This window comes from Saccoglossus kowalevskii, chromosome 14 (genome assembly GCF_978046115.1).
Source record: "Saccoglossus kowalevskii chromosome 14, keSacKowa6.1, whole genome shotgun sequence".
Taxonomy (NCBI): Eukaryota; Metazoa; Hemichordata; class Enteropneusta; family Harrimaniidae; genus Saccoglossus; species Saccoglossus kowalevskii.
In genome coordinates this window covers 6,277,072-6,299,305 of record NC_140654.1, presented here as the reverse complement: position 1 = coordinate 6,299,305, position 22,234 = coordinate 6,277,072, and the positions used below count along the sequence as shown (strand labels likewise).

The 22,234-nt window shown below is 33.1% G+C and overlaps 1 protein-coding gene across 1 annotated transcript in view; it reads left to right on the top strand.

Annotated features, from left to right (window-relative positions):
• LOC102807662 (tetratricopeptide repeat protein 38-like) overlaps window positions 1-13,456 on the top strand; it is a 44,744-nt gene extending 31,288 nt beyond the window's left edge. Inside the window, exons 7-14 of the mRNA XM_085507840.1 lie at window positions 6,658-6,777; window positions 7,404-7,463; window positions 7,809-7,847; window positions 8,784-8,862; window positions 9,848-10,013; window positions 10,697-10,853; window positions 11,451-11,524; window positions 12,577-13,456. Coding sequence (XP_085363966.1) covers window positions 6,658-6,777; window positions 7,404-7,463; window positions 7,809-7,847; window positions 8,784-8,862; window positions 9,848-10,013; window positions 10,697-10,853; window positions 11,451-11,524; window positions 12,577-12,664 — 783 coding nt within the window. The 3' untranslated portion in view covers window positions 12,665-13,456. The remainder of the gene's footprint in view (window positions 1-6,657; window positions 6,778-7,403; window positions 7,464-7,808; window positions 7,848-8,783; window positions 8,863-9,847; window positions 10,014-10,696; window positions 10,854-11,450; window positions 11,525-12,576) is intronic.
• Window positions 13,457-22,234: the final 8,778 nt, after the last annotated feature.

Sequence of the window (22,234 nt, the reverse complement as noted above, 5' to 3'; positions counted from 1 at the left end):
AATCCAAAATCTATTCAGGGAACAATTACAATAAAACATAATGTCAGTTTATGGCATCATATTTCAAATGCATAGACCTTTATCAATTTTATACTCCTCAGTACATGCACATTAAATTGTGAAAGGAAGCAGCTTGTTAGCTTAAACAGATCTGCTGTGTCAGAAGCATATAACGAAAAAAAATATATAAAATCAGTCAGATTCTGTTTCTGTTTTAGTCTACTCTCAGACACAGCCTTGGGCAATCAGTGAGAGGCTTGGAAAACTTGGTCATAGTGCTGTGTCTGTCCACAAAGAGTGGGTAGGAAGATATTACCGGTATATATTTTTTTATACAAAATTTAAGTTTTGTTATATCCTGCTGTATAATGGGCTGTTCGTTTTCCTCATCAATGGCCTATTAACAGAATGCAATGGACCACTCCATCAACGATTTCATCAAAAAATATATTACTCAATAATAACCAACTCAAATAATTCTTGGCTTATGATATACTGTTTATTAATAGGTAAACTTTTGGCTTTGGCTCCTTAAAACAAGGGTTCTTCACTTGTAAGAATAGTTTGCACGAGATGAAAGAATTCTCTACTGGGTCCCCCTGTATCAACTGCCACTTCCTCTTCCCCACCAGAAATAAAATACACCGTAGGATGAATGCAAAGGTTGATGTTTTTCTTATAAATCTCAACTAATTGTCGAAAAGGTTGCTGATTTGCTAGCATCTGAATAAAGACAAAATTACATTCAAGTAATTACTATACAAAATGTAAATGTTTGAGCTTGGTGCATTTGAAATACCATTCATCCCAAACTGGAACTGTTTATTTTAGCTGGATATTAAAAAATAGAGAAACTTTGTAATCCTTATTTGTTTGAAAAAATTCAGAGAGCAGATTTTGCTGTAAAAGATTTTGGTCATTATTTGCATCGCATATCAGGAAATCGTGAACATGCAACAGCATTATATAAGGTATCATATTACAGCATTATCAAGAGTATGTGAGGCATATTTACTTGATCATACTGGTATGTACTTAGAACCACATACATGAATTACTGGTACATATTTTTGTTGGAGTGGAGAAAAATTGGCTATAATCACAGTTCAACAGCAAAATATTCATTTTTATTTCATTAGCCTTGATACTTAATATCTACCATTTACACTCTCAGGTACATCAGTGCATTCATCAGGAAATTCTGGACATTCATCTTCACTTTCTGTAAAGTAATAGAAGCATGCCATTTTAATGTGTCCATTTCACCAATTTTGACAGTTTTAGAAATTACATATAATGATAATGGCAGAAAAAAATAGTACAAACACATATCAGCCCAGGCAACCATTACAAATGAATGTTCATCTAAGGCCTAAAAAAAAATTATTTAGCCACTGCACAGTGACAGTGACAGTGTTAGTTATCAAATTTAAGATATATAGTTTTGTTTATAGTAATATAGTTGGAACATAAACATGAAGTATGGATCCAGAAGATGATGCTTGATTATGATGATTTTTTAACATTAAAATGATTGACATCTTGTATCAAATCGTCAAACGAGTACTTGTCCATATAGAGAAATATTGATCTGGAACAGCATTAATTAAAATTAAAATGAATACATCTATATATCTATAACATGATGTAAACGAATATATAAAATTTGAACATAATCAGTCAAAGCATATCAGAGATATGGCTCTAGAAGCGCATTCATTTAAACAAAATGGCCGTCAGTCAGCCATTTTGAATCCGATCTGAAAAATAAAATGACGTGCATCAGGAACCCCAAACCTCTAATACATGTACCAAATCTATCCATAATATAAACACCAAGATCCAGTTCTGGAATGCCAGAAATGCTTGATTTTTGAGCACAAAAATGGCTGCCATTTGGCCATTTTGAATCATATAGTCAAACCAATATATCTATGTCATGATGTACAATGTATATATACAAAATTTGAACATAATCAGTCAAAGCATGGGAGAGATATTGGCACTAGAACTGCATTCACTAAAACAAAATGGTCGCCAGTGCATCAAGGTCCCACAATGTCCGACGTATGCACCAAGTTCAAACAAAATCCATCCATAAATGCTTGATTTTAAAGATTTTTTAGCACAAAAATGGCCACCATTCGGCCATCTTGAATCAGATCGTGAAACAAATTGATGTGCATATGTATATATCATGTATGAAGTATGTGTGAAGTTTGATTGTGATTGGTCCAGGCATTTGTAAGATACAAGTACAGACGCACAGAAGCACGGAAGCACAAAGGTCAAAACATAAGTTCCCGTTTTCGGACTGCGAAGACAAGCATACTGAATGAATTATTTTTTCCAAAAGATGACAAAAATTGACAGTGGAATGAAAATTAATCTTACCATTAACGGATGATAAAGCATAGAATACCATATCAGCATCTCCATTGTATTCTACCAATTTAGAAAGAACATCTTCCCTTGATTTATCCTTTAAGATTTCTATCAATGTGTCAGCTTTTTCCTGTATCTGAAAAATGTTTAGGAATCAGATGTTAAGGTGACATCTCAAGGGGAGGGATATAAATGCCAAACAGCTTAGTTTCAACTCAGTTGATACAAGTATGATACAGATCTGCTACTTGCAATCAAGCATCCCAAAGTGTCATATTGAATTAGGAATAAATATGAGAACAATAAATACCTCCGACTGCTTGGTATCATCATGCACATCAGAAATAACTGTGACATCGCTGGCACATGCTGAATTATCCTGAACAATATCTTCTGGACCGATATTAATAGGCATGGAATTACAGACTTCCTGGTGATCAGTAATATTGGCAATTATAATATTTTCATGACAATAGATACAGTCAACTGTAGCCACTTCTCCATGTAGGTTTTGTGAAATTAGGATTGAATAATTTGTCATATTATGTCCAACAGAGATATAACAGATATGTTAATTTAAATGTCACCAGCATACTAGACAAAATGACAAATATGATGTGCATCACACTTTTGAACATTCAATATATCCCTGCTGTATTTTTAGGTAATGAGAATTCTTTTTTTTATTTTTACAATTCAGAACCAAAAATCCAAACTTATCAAAGTTTAGTAAAAAATCTGAAATCCCTTAGTAAGCACTGAGCACTAAGTTTTTACATAATGTTTGTCTTAGATGAAGTATATATTTGATTGTTTATTGTGTCTAATCAGATGCACTTGAACTACAGCTTATCTGTAAACAGTCTGCTGTTTAATAGTACTGGTAATGTTTGATAGTGGATTATCCATTGATTGGTATATTTACATAACAATGGATACTATAAACATATTACTGGCAACACATGATTTTCCCAAAATTTGCACCAATTTGTTTTAAATTATTCTCTTAACAGCATGATTATTATATGCTCTGCAGTAGAACTGGTTAATAAACTGTAACATTCATTTACAAGTATTTTGTTGTAATATTAGAAAAATTAGTCTAGTGTCGAACACACAGGGGCATACTTTCAGATCTAACTTACTATTCTAATCGGAAATAAAATGTGTGTTTTGACCTTTTGATTGCCGTTGTTCCCTTCAAATCGGCCAATTTTTGGATGAGTTACATCTTTTTTAATATTTCCTATTTTTAATATTGTGAATACATAATGAGCAAATTTATAGTAGTATTTATTATTTTGATTTTTCCAAGAATTAGTGAAATTTTCGGTTTTTATAAAGGTCAAGTGGCGGTGTTGGCTTTGACAATGTTCCTTTTTGTGAACGCTTTGTATGATATGCTCACACAACTAAACAAATGAAGGCATTTAAATATTCTGTAGGATGCTTGTAGTTTAATGGAGCATAAATTTTAATTATCTATATTCTCATTTTTTGAATAAATAGAGAAACATGGAGATTAAACATAGAAATAACCTGCATATGTTTTGCCGCATTTGTGGGGAAAGGAAATGAGCCACGATCCAACTACCCAGTAATACTACTCCCTGTGTACATATCGTGTTATTTGATAAAAGTAATAAAGGACATTGCATTAATTTAACATGCTTTCAGAGAATGACAGGTTTAATCATTTTGACAAGGTGAATAATAAATTTGTCATATAATGCTTATGTAAACAAATGACGAGCTAGTATGTTCAAATGTGGTCCTCTATATAAGGACTTTCAAACAATATTTAGAAGATGAAGGTTTTGAGTGGGATAAGAGACAGAATTCTTCATTCAAAAATATATTTTAATTTTGTGTTTATTTTGAAATAAAAAATAAAACTGATTTTCAATAATTGTTACAATTTTCCTAGGTTTTCAGTAAATGATCACACCATGCACACACATAAATACTCAAATGTAATAAATATTGCCTCACAAGGAACAATCATATTTGAAGACTAGCATATACTAGTAAGGAATTACTAAGGGCTAACGATTTGATCACTGGACGAACAATCATTCATAGTTGGCTAGACACTTTAACAATATAGTATATAGTATCTACTATGATGCTTGAAAAAAAAATCTTCACCCTCCCAGTTTTCAAACATAAAAACATGAAAGATATAATATGAATATAGCTACCTTCTCATTTTCTTGGATTGACGTTAAGTCTAGATCTCTATGTAGTGGTACCACATATGCGATAGCTTGACGCAAAGGACAGTAAATACGGTATGGTGTAACCCTTGGGTAACATTTCGATCGGCATCATTGGTTTTGCGCTGTTACCTGTATTGGCAGCACGACAAATTGTAAATCCCCCTGCATCCCTTAATTTTGGATACACGTCGAAGAGGGTTTCACGTAGATGTTTAAAAGTCACCATTTATGTTCTGGAAGATGACCTTTTTATCACCCAGCCCGGCTCTTCTTAGGTTATCTTTTTCTGCACTTGGTGGCAAATTGTGTTTGACCCTGCTTTGCCAAAACACAGAATTTGTGAGTCCACGTCGTTGGCACTGGAATAATAAAATTAGATGATTTTGTTTTGCCTCTTTCTGAACTGTGTCTTCGACCACCGTCCCTCAACACCGTCCCTTCGACGTCTGGTTCCTGTTTCTACCAAATAAAGCTTTTAATTCGCTGTCAGATGAACCTCTGCGAGAGGCCGGCGACGGGGTTGTTGTGCGCGCTTCTCTGGGCGTGACAACATTCGCGCCGGAACTGCATGCTGAATTTGGCACGCGGGTCGAAGTTGCACTTTCGACTTCCAAATCATTCTCTGTTGATAGTGGTGTTGCTTCCCCATCACTATGTCGTATAAGCTGACCTGCAATTGATAGGTAACGTCTTGCGCGATCAAAGGACGATTGCCCTGCACCTAACGAACTTCCCTTGTTCTGGAAGTTCTGCGCCATTTTACTTAACATTTTCGAAATTTGTCGATAGAGGGTGCATTCGACGAATGAGCTTCCTTCAAATAGGTGACGTCGAATGCGAAGCCTTCAAATGGGGGTACCTTCAAATAGAATTTGCAAACAATGTTCACAGAATGAAATAGAAGATGAACTGCACTTTCTTATGAAATGTCCACAATATAAAGTAATACGCCAACAAATCATACAAGACATTATATTTCCACAAGAAACCCAGGATGATCTCCAGAAATTTAATTTCTTGATGACTTCAAAAGATGATGTAATAATAAAAAAGATTGGCAACTATATTCATAATGCATTTCAATCAAGAAATAAAAATGCCATTTGATATGTAACACTTGCTTTATCTTTTTTTTTTTTTTTTTTAACAACAATTAACTTTTTTTTTGTAGTAGTAGTTATCACAACTAATCTTTATTGCTATTAACTGATAGAAACATTGTATTTCTAAGGATGCAATAAAGCTATTATTATTATTATTATTATTATTATTATTATTATTATTATTATTATTATTATTATTAATGGTGTGACGCACACTGCGAAGGCGTGAAATGAGCGTGCTTCAAATAGCAGGACGCAGATTGCGAAGGCATCGAATGAGGTCCCTTCAAATGGCATTTCGCATAGTGGAATGGCACTTCGAGGCATCAAATGGCATGTTTTGGCGTCAAATGCACGGAGCATTGTGGAATGGCATGACGCATTGTGAAATTGCAATACAAATACTCGAATCTCGCATTGTGGAATGGCATAACGCATTGTGAAATTGCAATACAAATACTCGAATCTCGCATTGTAAAATTGCAATACGAATACTAGAATCTCGCATTGTGGAATGGCATAACGCATTGTAGAATTGCAATACAAATACTCGAATCTCGCATTGTGAAATTGCAATACAAATACTCGAATCTCGCATTGTGGAATTGCAATATAAATACTCAAATCTTTCATCGTAGAATGGCATGTTGTGGCGTCAAATGGCATAGAATACCATTAAATGGCATATTCTAATTTTGGCAGGAATACGACGCCATACTACAACATTGCACAGTCTCATTCATATTGCAACTATAACATATTATATGAAATAGCTGAAGTACCGTAGTTGTATGCTCGCAATCGGTGCACAGTGCATTCTAATTGCGTGTATTTTTAAGTGATGTACATGTATTTTAAACACAGTGTGTACAACGCGAGTGACACCCATATCCAAAGATGTCTTGTCACATTGTGTTAAAACTTATTATATTATATTATGGTAATTTCAGGGCCTTAACTTGAACAAAAATGATGGATGGTCAACACATTCTATGGCTCATGTCTTTGAAATGATGGGGCGTCAAGACGAAGGCATCTCATTCATGGGCTCAACTGTGCAAGACTGGACAGTAAGGAATAGTAAAATATCATCCAGTCATTTTTCTTTATTTTTTTTGAGTGATAATATATGTTAAATTATTCAGACAATCTACAGAATTAATGCTCATATGAACATTCCGAATATTAGAATGCGAATCATTTCATTTCACTGTGTGACAGGACTTGTATTACACCCTTGCTTAATGCTTTTTGGTTGCAGATTCTTCTGGTACATAACACTGTGATTCATGTACAGTGATTCTAGCACATATTATCAGTTTAGTCGTTTCTACTTTGAAAAAGAAATTGAAATTATACATGCTCTAGTCCTCCATATTGGGAAATGTTTCCTGACTTCCAGTTCACTGACTTCTTCACATGTTACAGTATGCCAGTTTGTGCCCATACACCTTTCTATTTTCAAGTCAGTTTTGAATTTTAACTGTGCTTGAAAATGAAGTATATAGTAAAATTAATGCAGACATACATGTCATTTAACTATAAATTAATTCTGACCTGTCTATATGACGACATACAAATGACAATAAATACTCTACTATACAAAATAACCTAATTCTTAGCATCAGTGTGTAAAGTCAGTGCCACAGGAACTATTAATTAATCTTGAATTGAAATGTTGTCTATTTCTTCATAGAAATGTGGGATGCTGGCATGTCACAACTTTTGGCACTGGGCAGTGTATTATATTGAAAAGGTAACTTATAATTAAGTAATTATAATTAATTATTATTGATATAAATAAATATTTGTATATTTAGAAATTCAATGTTTCTATCATTTATTAGCTTTATGATTGAAACATATTAAAAATATTTCTATTTTTTGTTGAAATAATAATTGTTGTGTTATTGTATCTGTATACTTTTACAAAATGACAATATTGAAATTTTTGTTTTATTATAATATTATTGTCTATTAATTAGTTGTTGTAATTATAATTTCCATTTTATTATCTATCATTTTATTTATTATTTGTTGACATTAGTACATCTTTGAAAGTGTCAAATATTATTAATTGAAAACGATTTATATTTTTCAGGGAGAGTATACTAAAGCTTTGGACATATACGATTCTGAGGTTAGAAAACTATTAACTCTTCAAAGTAAATGTTTCACAAAATAAAACCATCTTCCCCATAATGATCATGGAGAGGCAAGGTATGGTGGTTACAATATCAACATTGTATATTCCTGCTGAAATCTTTTGAGAAATTATTGCATTATTTTGGAACGTTAATATAACGCATGTCATATTCAATAAAGAATCGTAAGATTTAATACATTAATTTTAACTGAGAAAGAAGAAATTCATTAATTTTATAAATAATTACTTATAACCTCTTTGTTATTATAAAATACTATTTGAACAAAATCAATAAATTGGCACAGATTTTTATCTTTTGACACGTCTAACACGATTATGTTCAAATTTTGTACATACATCACACATTGTTTCACATGTATGTACATTTTTTTGGTGATCTAATTTAGAATGATTAAATGGTGGTGATTTTATTTTTGAATTTTAAGGCCCTCCAAGTTTTATTATTTTGACAGCATATTCAAGCATGCATGTAATTCCCCCTAAATCTAAGCCCCACAATGCTCCATGTTTCACAGTTTATCAAAGGTAAAACATACAAATACAGGTATTTATTTTATGGGGGGGGGGGGGGTAGTACTAAATTATAACTTGCTATAAAATGCATATAATGACTTTCCTCCACACATCTCTACTAAAATGAAAGTCCAGTGAATCCGCCACATCCAGCCCTGAGATTTTTTTCAAATTTTTGATCAAGTCCTGTCTTCAATAGGAAATTATGTCCATTTGTTCCAAAAATATTATAGAAATGTAATTTAAAATAAAGCAAAGCGTTGCACCAAAATTTGTGTTTGAAAAAATATAGCGCCTAATAAGGTAGTATTATATGCAGAGAACAAACTAATAACTACATGTTTACTTCTATCTACAAATAAATTGGTCAATCTTTGGCAATTTTTTTACCAACAGATTGGAAAGCGTGTTCATTCAGGTGCATTGTTGGATATTGTTGATGCCTGTTCTATGCTGTTTAGATTGCAAATGGAAGGTAAATATTGATGTTAATTGTTGAATTGTGTTCAATATGAGTCCCATACATTATATATAAGCAATATATGCACAATACATTGTTTGTTTACACGAGATCCAACATTTACATGTAACCCTTTATATACCATACCGTAAACACTCGTCAACTTTTCAATAATTAGGTTTGATTAAATTTTTGAAATATCGACCTGATTGAACTTTTTGAAATATAATTAGGGGTTACAAAACCATTAGATAGCACATATACCGGTATGTTGCATACTTGTTGTCAGAAAAAACAAAACTTGTCATAACACAATCACTTGTTTCATGGCAAAAAAAGGTATAAATATGAGTTAGTACTGAAAAAAAGACTTTACTGTGCGAATAGGTAAAACAAATTTCATTATATTTTGTTTTCATCTTGAAATCTGTTAACACACTCACAATCAACACACACAGATACTAATGCAACTTTGATAATAAAAAAAATTTACTTCTGGGATGCATTTTTTGCGGTGCGATATTTTGCGATATTGTGCGATATTTTGATTGGTTAATGGCATTCTTGAAATTTTTTGTATCAAACTACATCTGAATAATAAATAATTCAATGCTGTGAAAAGCTTGGAGAAGTAAGGTATTTTTTATGTGTGGATACTACTGTAAACCATCATTTACCTAATGTGTCCTGTGTCCTTAATATCGTGTACCGTTGTTTTCATTAATAAAAGCCTATATTAAACCATTGGTGCGAAGGAAAATTTTTTAGAGAACTAAAACAGCACAGTGATTGGTTGAAGTGTTAGAAGACAATAAATCATGAAATACAGCTAAATACTTTATTTTTTTTAAAGTAGGCAATTTTTTAGAATTTTTACTTTCCTCAATAACATTTTGTACACGTATATCTAACCAAAAATAGAACAAATTTTAAAAGCCAATGAAAATATGAAAACTTGCCAAAATATTATAATGCTGTTGAATTTTTTACTGACCATTAGGTGTGGATGTTGGTGATCGTTGGAAATGTATTTATGAGATTTGCCAGCCTCGTATTGGTGATCATATTCTGGCATTTAATGATATTCATCTTTTGATGTCTACACTTGGAAATAAACAAAAAAAGGAATCAGAAAAACTAATGGAATCCATTAAGACCTTTATTAAGTAAGTTAATCGCCTTTTTGCCTGAAAATGGAAACTTATGAATTGACCTTTGTCCCTTCGTCCGTCTGTACCCACCTCCATATAGGACAGGCATGGGCTGATATTACATTCAAACTTCACACATACATCTTGTATCATGAGATACATAGGCATGTTGATCTGTTTCATGATCTGATTCAAGATTTTAGTCGTGTATGGATGGATTTTGTTCAACATTGTTCGTTAGACGTAATGAGACATTTATGCCAGTCATTTTGCTTTTCAGATTGGATTCAAAATGTCTGTCAGCTATTTTGTTCAAACACACCACACATCTACAAAACTACATCATACATCTTGTTGCATATACGAATGAATATGGCGTGAATAGTTGTATTCTCTACAGTTATTTTTATCCTTGCCAATAAATCTGCAGCAAATTACATCTATTAATTTAACAATTACCGGTATCGCCAAAGTTCAAAAAAGTATATGCAGTTCTCACCCATTTAACATTATAGTGATATGATTAAAGGCATGTGCACGCATTGTGGGTGTAGACAATGTTGAGATCTTGTGTCAGTGAAAATTACATAAATTGAATGAAAGCTAAAGCCGATATTTACAAATATTGATGCATTTAAAATTCAAAGATAAAAGTTTCTGCCTCACATTGTTGTTGTTAACTCATGTATATTTGTTAGCAATCACACTGGTACACAACGTGACATCATGCAAAAGATTGGTATAACAATATGTGAAGCAGTCCAGGCATACAGTGATGGTGACTTTGCTAAAGCTGTGGATATATTCCTACCTGTACGGTATAAAGTTGTAAACATTGGAGGTAGTAATGCACAGGTAAGCGTAAAATTCAATTAAAGTACTTGTATCACAACTCCATGAAATCTTGTTGTGAGATGTCTCACTCATTCATAACGACCTATGTAACATATATCGAATCTAGGAAATTGCCTTCAAGTTATTTTAGATGTCAGTGTGACTTTACTGTCACATACAAAAACACATATTGTAAATTGTTGTCACCTTTCACAAAATAAGCCTGGTAGTGTATACTTTTTCATATATCTTCCAAAATCTAGCAATTGAGAAATTATGGTTATTTGGTCAAATATTAACATAAAAATAAATTGTTGCAGCAAAGTTTTTAGCAGTACACATTTATGGCATTCAGACACTTAAATACAATAAGATTATGAAACAACATATTTTATGTAAGTTGTATACACTGTATAGGGCCCTTAAAAACACTTGATATTGTCATTGAAAAATAAATCATGCAGATTCAGAGGCAGATACTTATGGGTAAAATACAAAGTTGAATGTCAGGCTTACTGGTTGAAAAATTGGGCTATGTGATCATGTTTGGTCGGATGACAGAAATGAAAGATATTTGAAACAATTGTCTCACCACTTCTTATAATATATTATTTTTAGAGGGACTTGTTTAACCTGTTTCTCATAAATGCAGCCTTGAAGTCTTCGAAAAAAGAACACCATCAACTGGCAAGGTAAGTAATATCTTATTTGAATAAAGTTTTGTTATAACCAATAATTTGTATTACGTTAATTTGTTCAATGCTGACTAATGAAATAATAGCAACTTTTCACATGACACTCGGTACTTATGTTAGTTTTAGTTATATGTAGTGTGTATATACATTATTTATTGCTTCTTCCTTTCAAGTGATGATAATCATTTAAGATTACATCTGGTACATATATGCTCTGGGACAATGCACAGATCTGATTAGTTTTAGATTAAAATTTGTGCATATTGGTTAGCTTTTACCAAAACCATCAATTACTTATCAAAGTCTCAAGTACTTATCTTATTTTATTGAATCTTTGTACTTAAATATTCGAAGACAATGCGATGATCTAATTAGTTTTGAGGTTATATACATCCACAATATTTACCTAATTTGCATAGTCATTTACTTTTCAGCTTTATAATGAAACTTTGTACATATGTGCCCTGGAACAATACACACACCTAATAATGTTTGGGCTATATTCTATGCATAATAATATCCGAATGTTTTACCTATATCTCAAAAACCAATTATTGCATTTGCAAATTATGGAAACAATGCTAAAGAGCTGATTAGTTTTGGATTGAAATACGAGCATACTGATTGTCTAATTTGCATATTTTACATAATTATCAATTTTCACTGAAATTTGGTCCAAAGATGCTCTGGGGTTATGCACAGATAATTAGTTTAATGTTTAAAAACATGCATATTGATTATCTAATTATTATTTATTAGGCAATAATGTTATTTTGTAGAGGTGCTTTGGAATAAATTAGACTGTGAGTCACAGATGTACAACCAGACTATTTTCTGAAAGTATTGTAAACTTCAATAATGTGGATCACATTGTTTTCACGCTGTGCAACTCAAATAACAGACAGATATTAGTTGCCAAGTTTCTTGTTTGAAAGGCTAATCATCCCTTTTTACTTAATTTTCAATATGCCTCCAATACTCTAAGCACACAGGAGTTCTTTCTAAGGTTTCTTTGATTCAAAATTTAATTGTACTTTTATTCATTACAGATCGCTGCTGGTTGAGAGAAAAGCACTAAAGGAAAGTGCTCCAATGACTGACCGATTGATGGGGAAAGCTATAGCACAAGTGGAATAGTCACCGAAAGACAACTCAACAGATTTAAAAACAACTTTTAATTTCTTGTATACCTTAATAATATAATCACATATTAATCGGATGTTAATTTTAATATATTATACACAGTGTTGTCAAATTACTTTTGACACTTCACTGTTGAAAGACATAACCCCAAATTGAATTGGTTGATACCCATTGGTAAACAAAACACCACAATGATAAACGATACATTATATTTTGTCCATATATGAAAAAAAATGAGACTATGTTTATTCTCATACCTTAATTCACCATTCCTTAAGCAGCTTATAAACTGCTACTGTTCCATTCATACACAGATTATAAACTGCTATCTCTGTATCCATATTGTCCTGTCAAATTGAGAAAACACCTAACCCTATATAATTGATAGTTCTGCTGGTAACTCGGTCAGTTGTATCTTCTGTTGTCATGGCACTGACATATTTAGTATGAAAACAATGATAATCAAACCTAATAATCCACTATTATTTCCCTAATCACTATTATTCAATTATGATTCAGTGCTTTCTTGAATTTCTCATATTGTTATTGTGTTTATTCAATCCAATCGTCTTTATTACACGTTTAACTCGATGATAACTTCATTTCAGTGCTATTGTCTTATTAATCTATAATAGCTCATAGCTCCATGAACAAATCAGCAACAACCTGCTAAATTGTGTTACGGTGGCTGATGGTATCAAGGCTATATAAGCTTAATTACTTGTTTTAGCACGCAAATACATGTAACCCATTCCAGTGACGAGTAATAAATGGCGTTTACTGATATTGTTTATTTGTTTCTTGAACTTTGCTGAATCTCCTTTGTAGCAATAACGTTGGCCCTTACCAATCAGGCTATGATTGATTGATATGTGACCCAATTACCCAGTTCTGGTGGCTTTGTTTACCACACCCCCCAAATGGACTATAAAATCGCTTGTCCAAAGCCTATCATTCGATGGTTAGTTCTATTTTCATGATTCAACTGCATGCATACCAGACAATATTCAGTTTGATCTCTGAACTTAAAGATATTTCCCCATATGAATGGACGACTATAGTGGATTGTACACATTTTTCTGATTGACAGTAGAGACATGTATACAGTTTCATTGAAACAGTTTTAATGTATGTCGATCAAAGTCAAAGTTTGTATATAATGTGTATCCAGTTTCCAGTGTTTCTAAACTTTTATTCTTGTGTTACTGAATAATATACTGGTTTTTACTCTGTCAAGTAATTTATTCCAAATCTCAATCCATCGCACACAAGTCTAAAAGTTTCACCAAAGATTCTCTACCTGGTTACTAGAAAGACCAGCATGACTTTGAAATACGCAGATTGCAAAACAAAAATACAGACTGTGACACACTAATTTATAAACTTAAACTGCAAATGTTGTATTGATTTTAAATCTCATAAACAGTATGTCTTTGAATTTATTTAGTGTCCAATACTGGGTATCCGGAATTGCCGGAAGTTATTTTTCACAATTAGATATTGATATTGATTGCGTATCCTCGTCTTAAATACACGAAAAGACGCACATAACAGTAATATATGGTCAAGCAGATTAAATAATGCCGATCTGGGGGATGAGATCGTCACCTATTTTTTTCGACAACGAGCTAAGATGGTGTAATGTCCTATGACAAAGCACAGTCATTTTGTAGTAATTGTTGTTTCAATGTATAATTTCAATGTGGTTCTCTGGTAAAGGTAGTACTGTCCGTTTGAAATTACGTCCACCAAATGTTGTCGTTTTGTCTGTAATGTCGTTTTGTTGGTTTGAATTAATTAAATCAAATAAGTATATTTGCGGTGACAGATTATCCATATGTGATTAGAATTACTAATTGGCGTAATGAGACATACAAAATAGTCGCAGATATACTGTCATTTTCGATGAAGGAATGGATCAGTAAAAATAAAATCTAGCGAAAATACAGTAAACTCAGCAAAAATACGTCATAAAAACAGCCAGTCTGTTAAGAGAAAATTAATTCTAGCTAAAGTAAAAAAAAATATTTACAATACAAATACAAATATCAGCTCGCCTAACGTGCCGACTCTGGAACTCCGATTAAGTCACATTCAGATACGATATGCATTCTAGATTTTGATTATACATTTAAATATTAACCGACCAATCATATGCCATTATCCGTGCTTCTACTTTGAATTGATCATTTGATCATATTATTAATTGCTGGTCGCTATTTGCGCGCTGATCTAATGCATCGACACATATTTTATTGAAAACAACTATACTATTTTGTCGTTTGATATCATGCCATATTTTTAATGATAACAGCATTTGACGTCGTGCTCTGTTTACCATGGATTCGCATCAGCGCATGTGATGCTGTGCGTGATTTCGTCGACAATGAATACAGGTGTATATTCTGCCATGGTATTATGGTGATGGAACGACCACGTTAATGAACTCGATTGCTGAAGGTAACTTCGAATTGTCTTACATTACCATAATGCTTACAATCTTTTATTCTATAGGATTAAGAACATTCTAGATGGTGTTAAACACCACACGTCATGCCGTAAATAGTTAACTCTGGTTTAATAATTAATGTAATATTCACAAGGTTACTGCTGATAACGGCCATTTGAACTACTACCTTTCCACATTAGATGCTAACACATGTCTCCTACGTTAGTTCTTTTAGTTTCACTGTAACATAGAAAAGGTGAGTAATCTCATAACGTAATTGTGAAATCATTTAAATTATTTTGAAGTTATTGGCATTGTTTTTAATGTAAGTTAAAAACACGTATATGAGAACTATATATATTCATTTTGAACTTTGATCGCGCTTGTAACACATGAATGACGTAGTAGTTGGTGCTTGTGATGAACTCTGATGAACGAGTTCCATTATACGGATTCACATTGATACGAGGTGAACTTTAAAAACTGTCTGGTTGTAATATTGTTGAGGGTGGCGTATGCTACACTGACCATGACCAGAGATACCACATTTGATAAGAGCAGCTAATAATTAGATACAACATTATGTTTAATAACGAATGTAAATCTGATATACTGGGAGTGATTTTTAGAGTTGTGGAATAACTTGCACTATATATAAAGGAGAGACAATAGAGCTCATAAAATAAGTTCAATGCGATAAGATTTTGACTACTTTCATTATTACAGGTCATGTAATTAGGATAAAGAAATTGCAAACATATGGGTCACCGGATAATATTTGAATTGAAGACTGAATTGTCCCAAAATTTTCCAGTAGCTGGGCTGAAAATGTCATATATTGTTATTAATATGAAATTCTGATATCCTAACATTTTTGCCATTATATGTCAAATATAATTTATACAATTCGGCTGGTAGACCGTTATGTTATTTGGGAATACATAAAAAATGCAATACATAGTTCTGATTTACCAAATGAATTCATTTCCAAACATGATAAAGTGAAAACTAAAGTGTGTACTCTTGTTTGAGTCTATGATAAAAATAACCTGACCTATAATGAATAGTTGATGATGATTTGGTCGTAGACTCCGTCATAAAACTTTTTTTCTTGTGGTCACAATACCTCAAATAGTTTAGAAGCTTACTCATAAATGCAAACACCCAACATTTATTCATTCCGTAATAAATTGTATTCCTGCTGGACAATATAAAGATATTGAATTAAAAAGCTGAGGGTACCAGCCTAATTTTCGAGTAAATCTTGTTTTATTTTAGTGGATAGTGGCTATTTTGTTAGGATTATACTGTTTTTACCATGGGTTTCTACATGACACACATATTATGCCGTATCTCAAATTTGAGGTTTAGTTAAATAGGCTGAAAATCATATAATGTAAAATATGATGATTAAGTATTGTTGTTGTTGTCCTTAATTATTTCAAAAATCTCGTTTTTAAAATGTGTCAATAAATGCATTTTTCAACTTTGTCTTCTATTATTTTGATTTTACATAATGCGATTTATAACCAACTTTCTCAAAAATTATGAGTAGGCATCTACTTGTGGTTACAGTAACAGTAATTTTATTCGATTTGGAGAATCTTACCACTCTCTATGAAATGTCAACAAAGTTTAGTTTTGGTGTGACTAGCAAGTGAGATTTTCAAGTGATTTTATAATTTGGCTGAAGTAAAATATTAGTTAGCAATAGAAATATGTGGACCGAATAATAATAATAATAGTAATATGCTCTCATAAAAACTGATGTTGTGACAAGTGTAGTTCCCGCCTTTTCTTAATCTGGCTAGTATTTTATCTTGCTTATATATACTATCCTATTATTTGGGAACTTTTATACAATTCATGTTATAATATATAACGTACATTTTGCTTAGATATGTTGCTGTACTATTATTTTAAGAGTTTTTATACAGTTTATGCTATATTATTCTATAAGGGACATTCAGATTAATGCAGTACATGCAGTATCAAAAGGCACACGATATGTAGTACATCCGAGTAGCCAACCAGCGATCGTGTTAAAGCTGGTGATTTCTTGCATTAATCAGAGCCAAGCCATGATGATATATACCCCCACTGAAATCTTAGAAGCAGCTGGCCGAAAGTTTCAAAGAGGGTGGAGATAGTTTAAACAGTGAATCAGGTGTATTCCTATGGCTTCTGAGTGGTCAGTGTCAACAAATTATTTGTTGGTTGGGTAAATTATGTCGACCATGCCTAGTACTATAAAGCAGCCAGTGTATAAGTAGCTAATACCACGGTACATCAGGAAGCTGATTCGGGCTACACTCTCACAACACCAGTTTGTCCCGTGTTGTTTCCTACACCAAGTGCATCATGATCATGATTGAAAACATATAATTATGATTTCATTTTTTCACAGGTAAGACGTATATGGAGTATATTTGTATGAACTACTATGCCTATTACATCATTCAGACTGTTCATTTGCCTAACTATCTGCACTATATTTCTGATTTGTGTGTACTTGCAACGACTACCATGTGCGTTTAATGTGGACATAAACAGAGCTGAACAACCTAGTGTGACAGTACACTCCACATGCAAGACGTGTGATAATATTCCCGTCGTTCAAAATATGAGCTGTCTGCAAAGCACACGTGAATGGATATCGTTAGTGGAAGCTCTGGTACCAGAAGGTACTGGTGTATGCAGTCACTTGAATACAGTACTTCGTAATTACTTGAACACGTCGGATGCTGGCAGAGAGCCACTATCAAATTTCTTTTTGAATTGGAATTCCCAAAATGCATCAAGCCTTCGTCAGTATCATGAAGCTAATATTATCTATACACATTTACCTAAAGCTGCTGGCACGTCTGTTGAGAAAATTCTCACAAAACTCGTACCTAAGACAGGAGACTTGCGTATTAGTGGAATTCCTCACTGTTTAGATCTATTCAAAGAAGGAATTATTTCCAGAAAGATTTCCACACAAACGGTGTACATCTCTAAACGCACATACGGTATGCATAATTATGTGTACACAGATAGACCAGTAGCATATGTCACGTGGTTTCGAGAACCAATAGCACGTCTGGTTTCCAGCTACCATTATTTGAGAAGAAAGAAATGTGGTGGAAAGCACTTGATATGTAAAAAATATTTGGCAAACACATCGTCAATTACAAACTACCTAAATCAAACAGAGAATATACGATTACAAGATATGAGCAACTCTATCATACGATTGTTACAGTTTGGCGATTTCCCAGAAATTGACGATACATTTGAAGACTCGTATGGTTCGGTTGCATTATCCGAGGTTAATAATATACCTGAGGTTGAAGAGAAACATTACCTTGTGGCCAAGAGAAATTTAGAAACCAGAATGGCATTTATTGGGTTGACTGAAGACTTTAAAACCTCCCAGGATATGTTATCGTATATATTTGGTATACCACAAGAAAACTATGTTGTTCATGTAAATGCAAATATTCATAACGAAACAATCACTGACTATGAAATGACTGAATTACGTAAACGAAATAAGTGGGAGTTGAAATTATACGAAGATGCAAAACGGATATATCTAGAACAAAAACGTAATTACCTTAAATCAACAATGAACTACAAGACAAACACGTAATAACGGTGTGATTGTCCGTAACTTATTCATTTGGACGATTAGTAAGAACACGAAATGTAAATATTCAACTTTTCTAAACCTAAACATTTTTATATTTACATTATAATTTGTGGGGGTGTCATTCATAATTAATGTGTATTACATAATTTTATCTTAAAGAATAATATAGACTTTTTAGTACAAATGAAATCCGAAATGGTGTAATGTATGGTAAAAATAGTTTCAATGGTAATGTGTTGCTCTGCTGTGTTCCATAAAGGTAGTACTGCCCGTTAGAAAATACGTCCATCAAATGATGTAGTTTTGTATGATATATAATTATGCAAGTGATCGAATCGAGAACACGAACGCCAAATAAGTACATTTGTAGTGACAGATATTTGGCCTCAATTAAATTGAAAGATAGACTGGACGTACCAAAGAGCTGAACCTATTAGCAAGACGACAGATGAATACGAATGCATAAAATTACACCCGGTCCTTATGTACGAGAGATATTTGATTGATCACCATTCAGTTCTGAAACACCAATAAACAAAAAAAACTATTTGCAGTAAACAGTATATTACAAGTAACTCATTTCCTTATTTGTATTGACGCAACTCACATGTCTAAAATTGTCTCAACAAAATGACTAATTAGACTTTAATTTATTAGACGTTTCAGAGTTATATCACAGATTGGCAGCGTTGACTATCGCCACAGATTAATAAATTCTGTAATACAAGACCATACTAGGAAATCAACTATCCAAACCACAAAATGAACATTTCAAATTATGCATCATTGAACTAGTAAACTTCTTATATCAATAATTTATTTTATAACAGGCATAATCGCCACCACCACAACCAGCCCCCCGAGTAAGTAATTCACATTTTTAAATTGTATTTTTATATTTACAAATATCTTGCCATTGTGACGTTCGTTGAACAACTATTCCCTCGTATTATTGTATTATTTCTTTGCTGTCCAACCTCAATACATTTACTGAAAGAGGATAAGACAGCATCCATGGTTACAAGAGTGAATTTCTCTATTACCGACTTCCTATTATCATATATTATGGAGAGTTTTATCCCTTCAGCGTTCGATTATTGAGTTGGTCTAATAAGTACTACAAAGCACATATAACATGGTGACAATATATATGAAATCGACACTATGAGTAATATATAACTAGTATCTTTGTTTTAAACAATGCCCGATTACTGTTTTACTAGCTAGGAGTCTTGGTATAGCTTCATTTCATTTCATTTGTAGATACATAAAAATATTATTTACTTACATACCAGAAATTAACATATGTATTTTCAATGTCATAGCACAAGGAGCTGCATCAGGTGATCCACATATGACGACATTCGATGGACGTCGATACAGTTTGCAAGGTGTATGCTGGTATACATTTTTCAAAGACTGCATCACACACCCCGATTTGAAGTCAAAATTAAATTTGAAAAAAGATATGATATCGACCAATTCAAAACAAGAACAGTTTCTTTCAAAGTCACTGTCAGAGACCAGTATGCTATTGTTGATGGCCTTGGTGTAGTCACAGTAAGTATTTTGATATATCATATTGCATAGACAAACACATATACTTTAGTACTTTTGAATATCTACTATGTCGACCACATATCCATATGCAGTTATAATCACAATATCTAACATTCAAGTGTGTCTTGATATATAGAGAAGTACACGTGATGGGCGTGTGGATTCAACTGCTATACATATTCAGGAAGAAGATCACGTGATTACCCTGATATTTACGTCCAAAAATACAACATTCACTCTGACATGGACAATGAAGAAGCATATAATACACGAATCACTCTCTGGCACTCATTACAATGGTAAACTTTGTGGTCTGATGGGCGATGCGGATGGTGACAAACATAATGACTTCAAGAAGCCTGATGGCACCAGTGTTAACGACGCTATTGAGTTTGGGGACAGCTGGAAACTAAATGAAGAAATGTAAGTTCATCTACATTTAAATAGAAATCATGCTTTATAAAACGACTACAACTTAAAGGGGAACTAAATAGAGCCTATTTTGGTGTTTGTATTTATCAAGTTATGTATATTGATTATAAATTTGAAAAAAAAATGAAAAAAAAAAATGATTGTCTTCAGAGTTATGATAATTTAAATATGAGAAACCATAAACCTGCGAAGGACTTCCGTTTGCGCCATCTTGCCATAAAAAAACGCCCTCATGAGGTATAAACAGTTAAGGTAACAAAGCATGATGACGAAATAGTATCTGATTAAATATAAGCAACTTTGGGAGCCATAGTTGGCTGGACTGGTGAATTGACTTCTAGTCTAGATTGTTTCGACTTTTACGTTAATGTTATTTACAAGCGTATCAATATACAAACATTATGGATGTGCAATTGATCGAGACAGGCATTTTGTTTTGTTTTTTGTCTAACTGTCAAATAAATTCTGTTTCCGGTACTGCACTGCGCGGCGTGCAAATCATTCAAAGTATGGATGCTGGCGTATGCAATCTTGAGTTCGTAGGTGGTGGTGGAAACATTTTCGTCCACTTGTATTCACGAGGCTGCACTGGCAAATCATGGGACAATTGTGACAGGAACACCAAGCAGATTGTTTACAGACTTCCGTGTAATTTGAAATAAAACTATCATCCGAACAAGGGACATCGTCGACGATATACTCTCATCACTTACACTGGACTGATCTGAATCTTCACAGTATACCGTACTTCCCTGATCATAAGCCCGGAGGCATGAACACCTAAGGGAAAAGTAAGGGATGAGCTTATACTCGAGGACCAACTCAAAAAAGATGATTTTGTTTTGGGGTTAAACACTGTAACCATCTTGCTAACAACGACAAATTATCCAAAAAAATATTCGTTCACCACGCCGGGCTCGGGAAAATAATACTTATTTTTGAAAAAAATGCGTCATTGATTTCCACAACACTTACAATGAAGAAACAAACATGTTCATAAAAAACACACACATTTTATTACAATACGATTTACATACCGTCTGAATTTACGGTGAAATAATGAGTAGGGTCTGTGTGGAAACAGTGGACGAAGGCATTTATCATTATCTTCGTTTTGGTATGTTTTCGATCGTACGCAAACTCGAAGCAAAGCAATTTTCCACCATGAGGTTTTTCAGCACGATTTGACCTGGAACAACTTTAACAGGTCATGTCTTTCATTAACCAATCAAAATGATGTGTCGTAATGATGAAATTTTCCGATTATCGACGATGATTTTTAACGCAATGCGGAAGTGAATTACGGCAATGTTAAAATGCGATCTGTAGCACTGATTGCAACGAAAAAACGATGATTTTTTCCCTAAAAACTGGCGATTCGCAATTTCCGAAATATAAACGACGGTTAATAGTAACCGTGGGTAAACTGAGTGTGGAGGAAGAATTTAAACACTTTTCACGGTCGCCAACATGTCACATCGTTCAAACC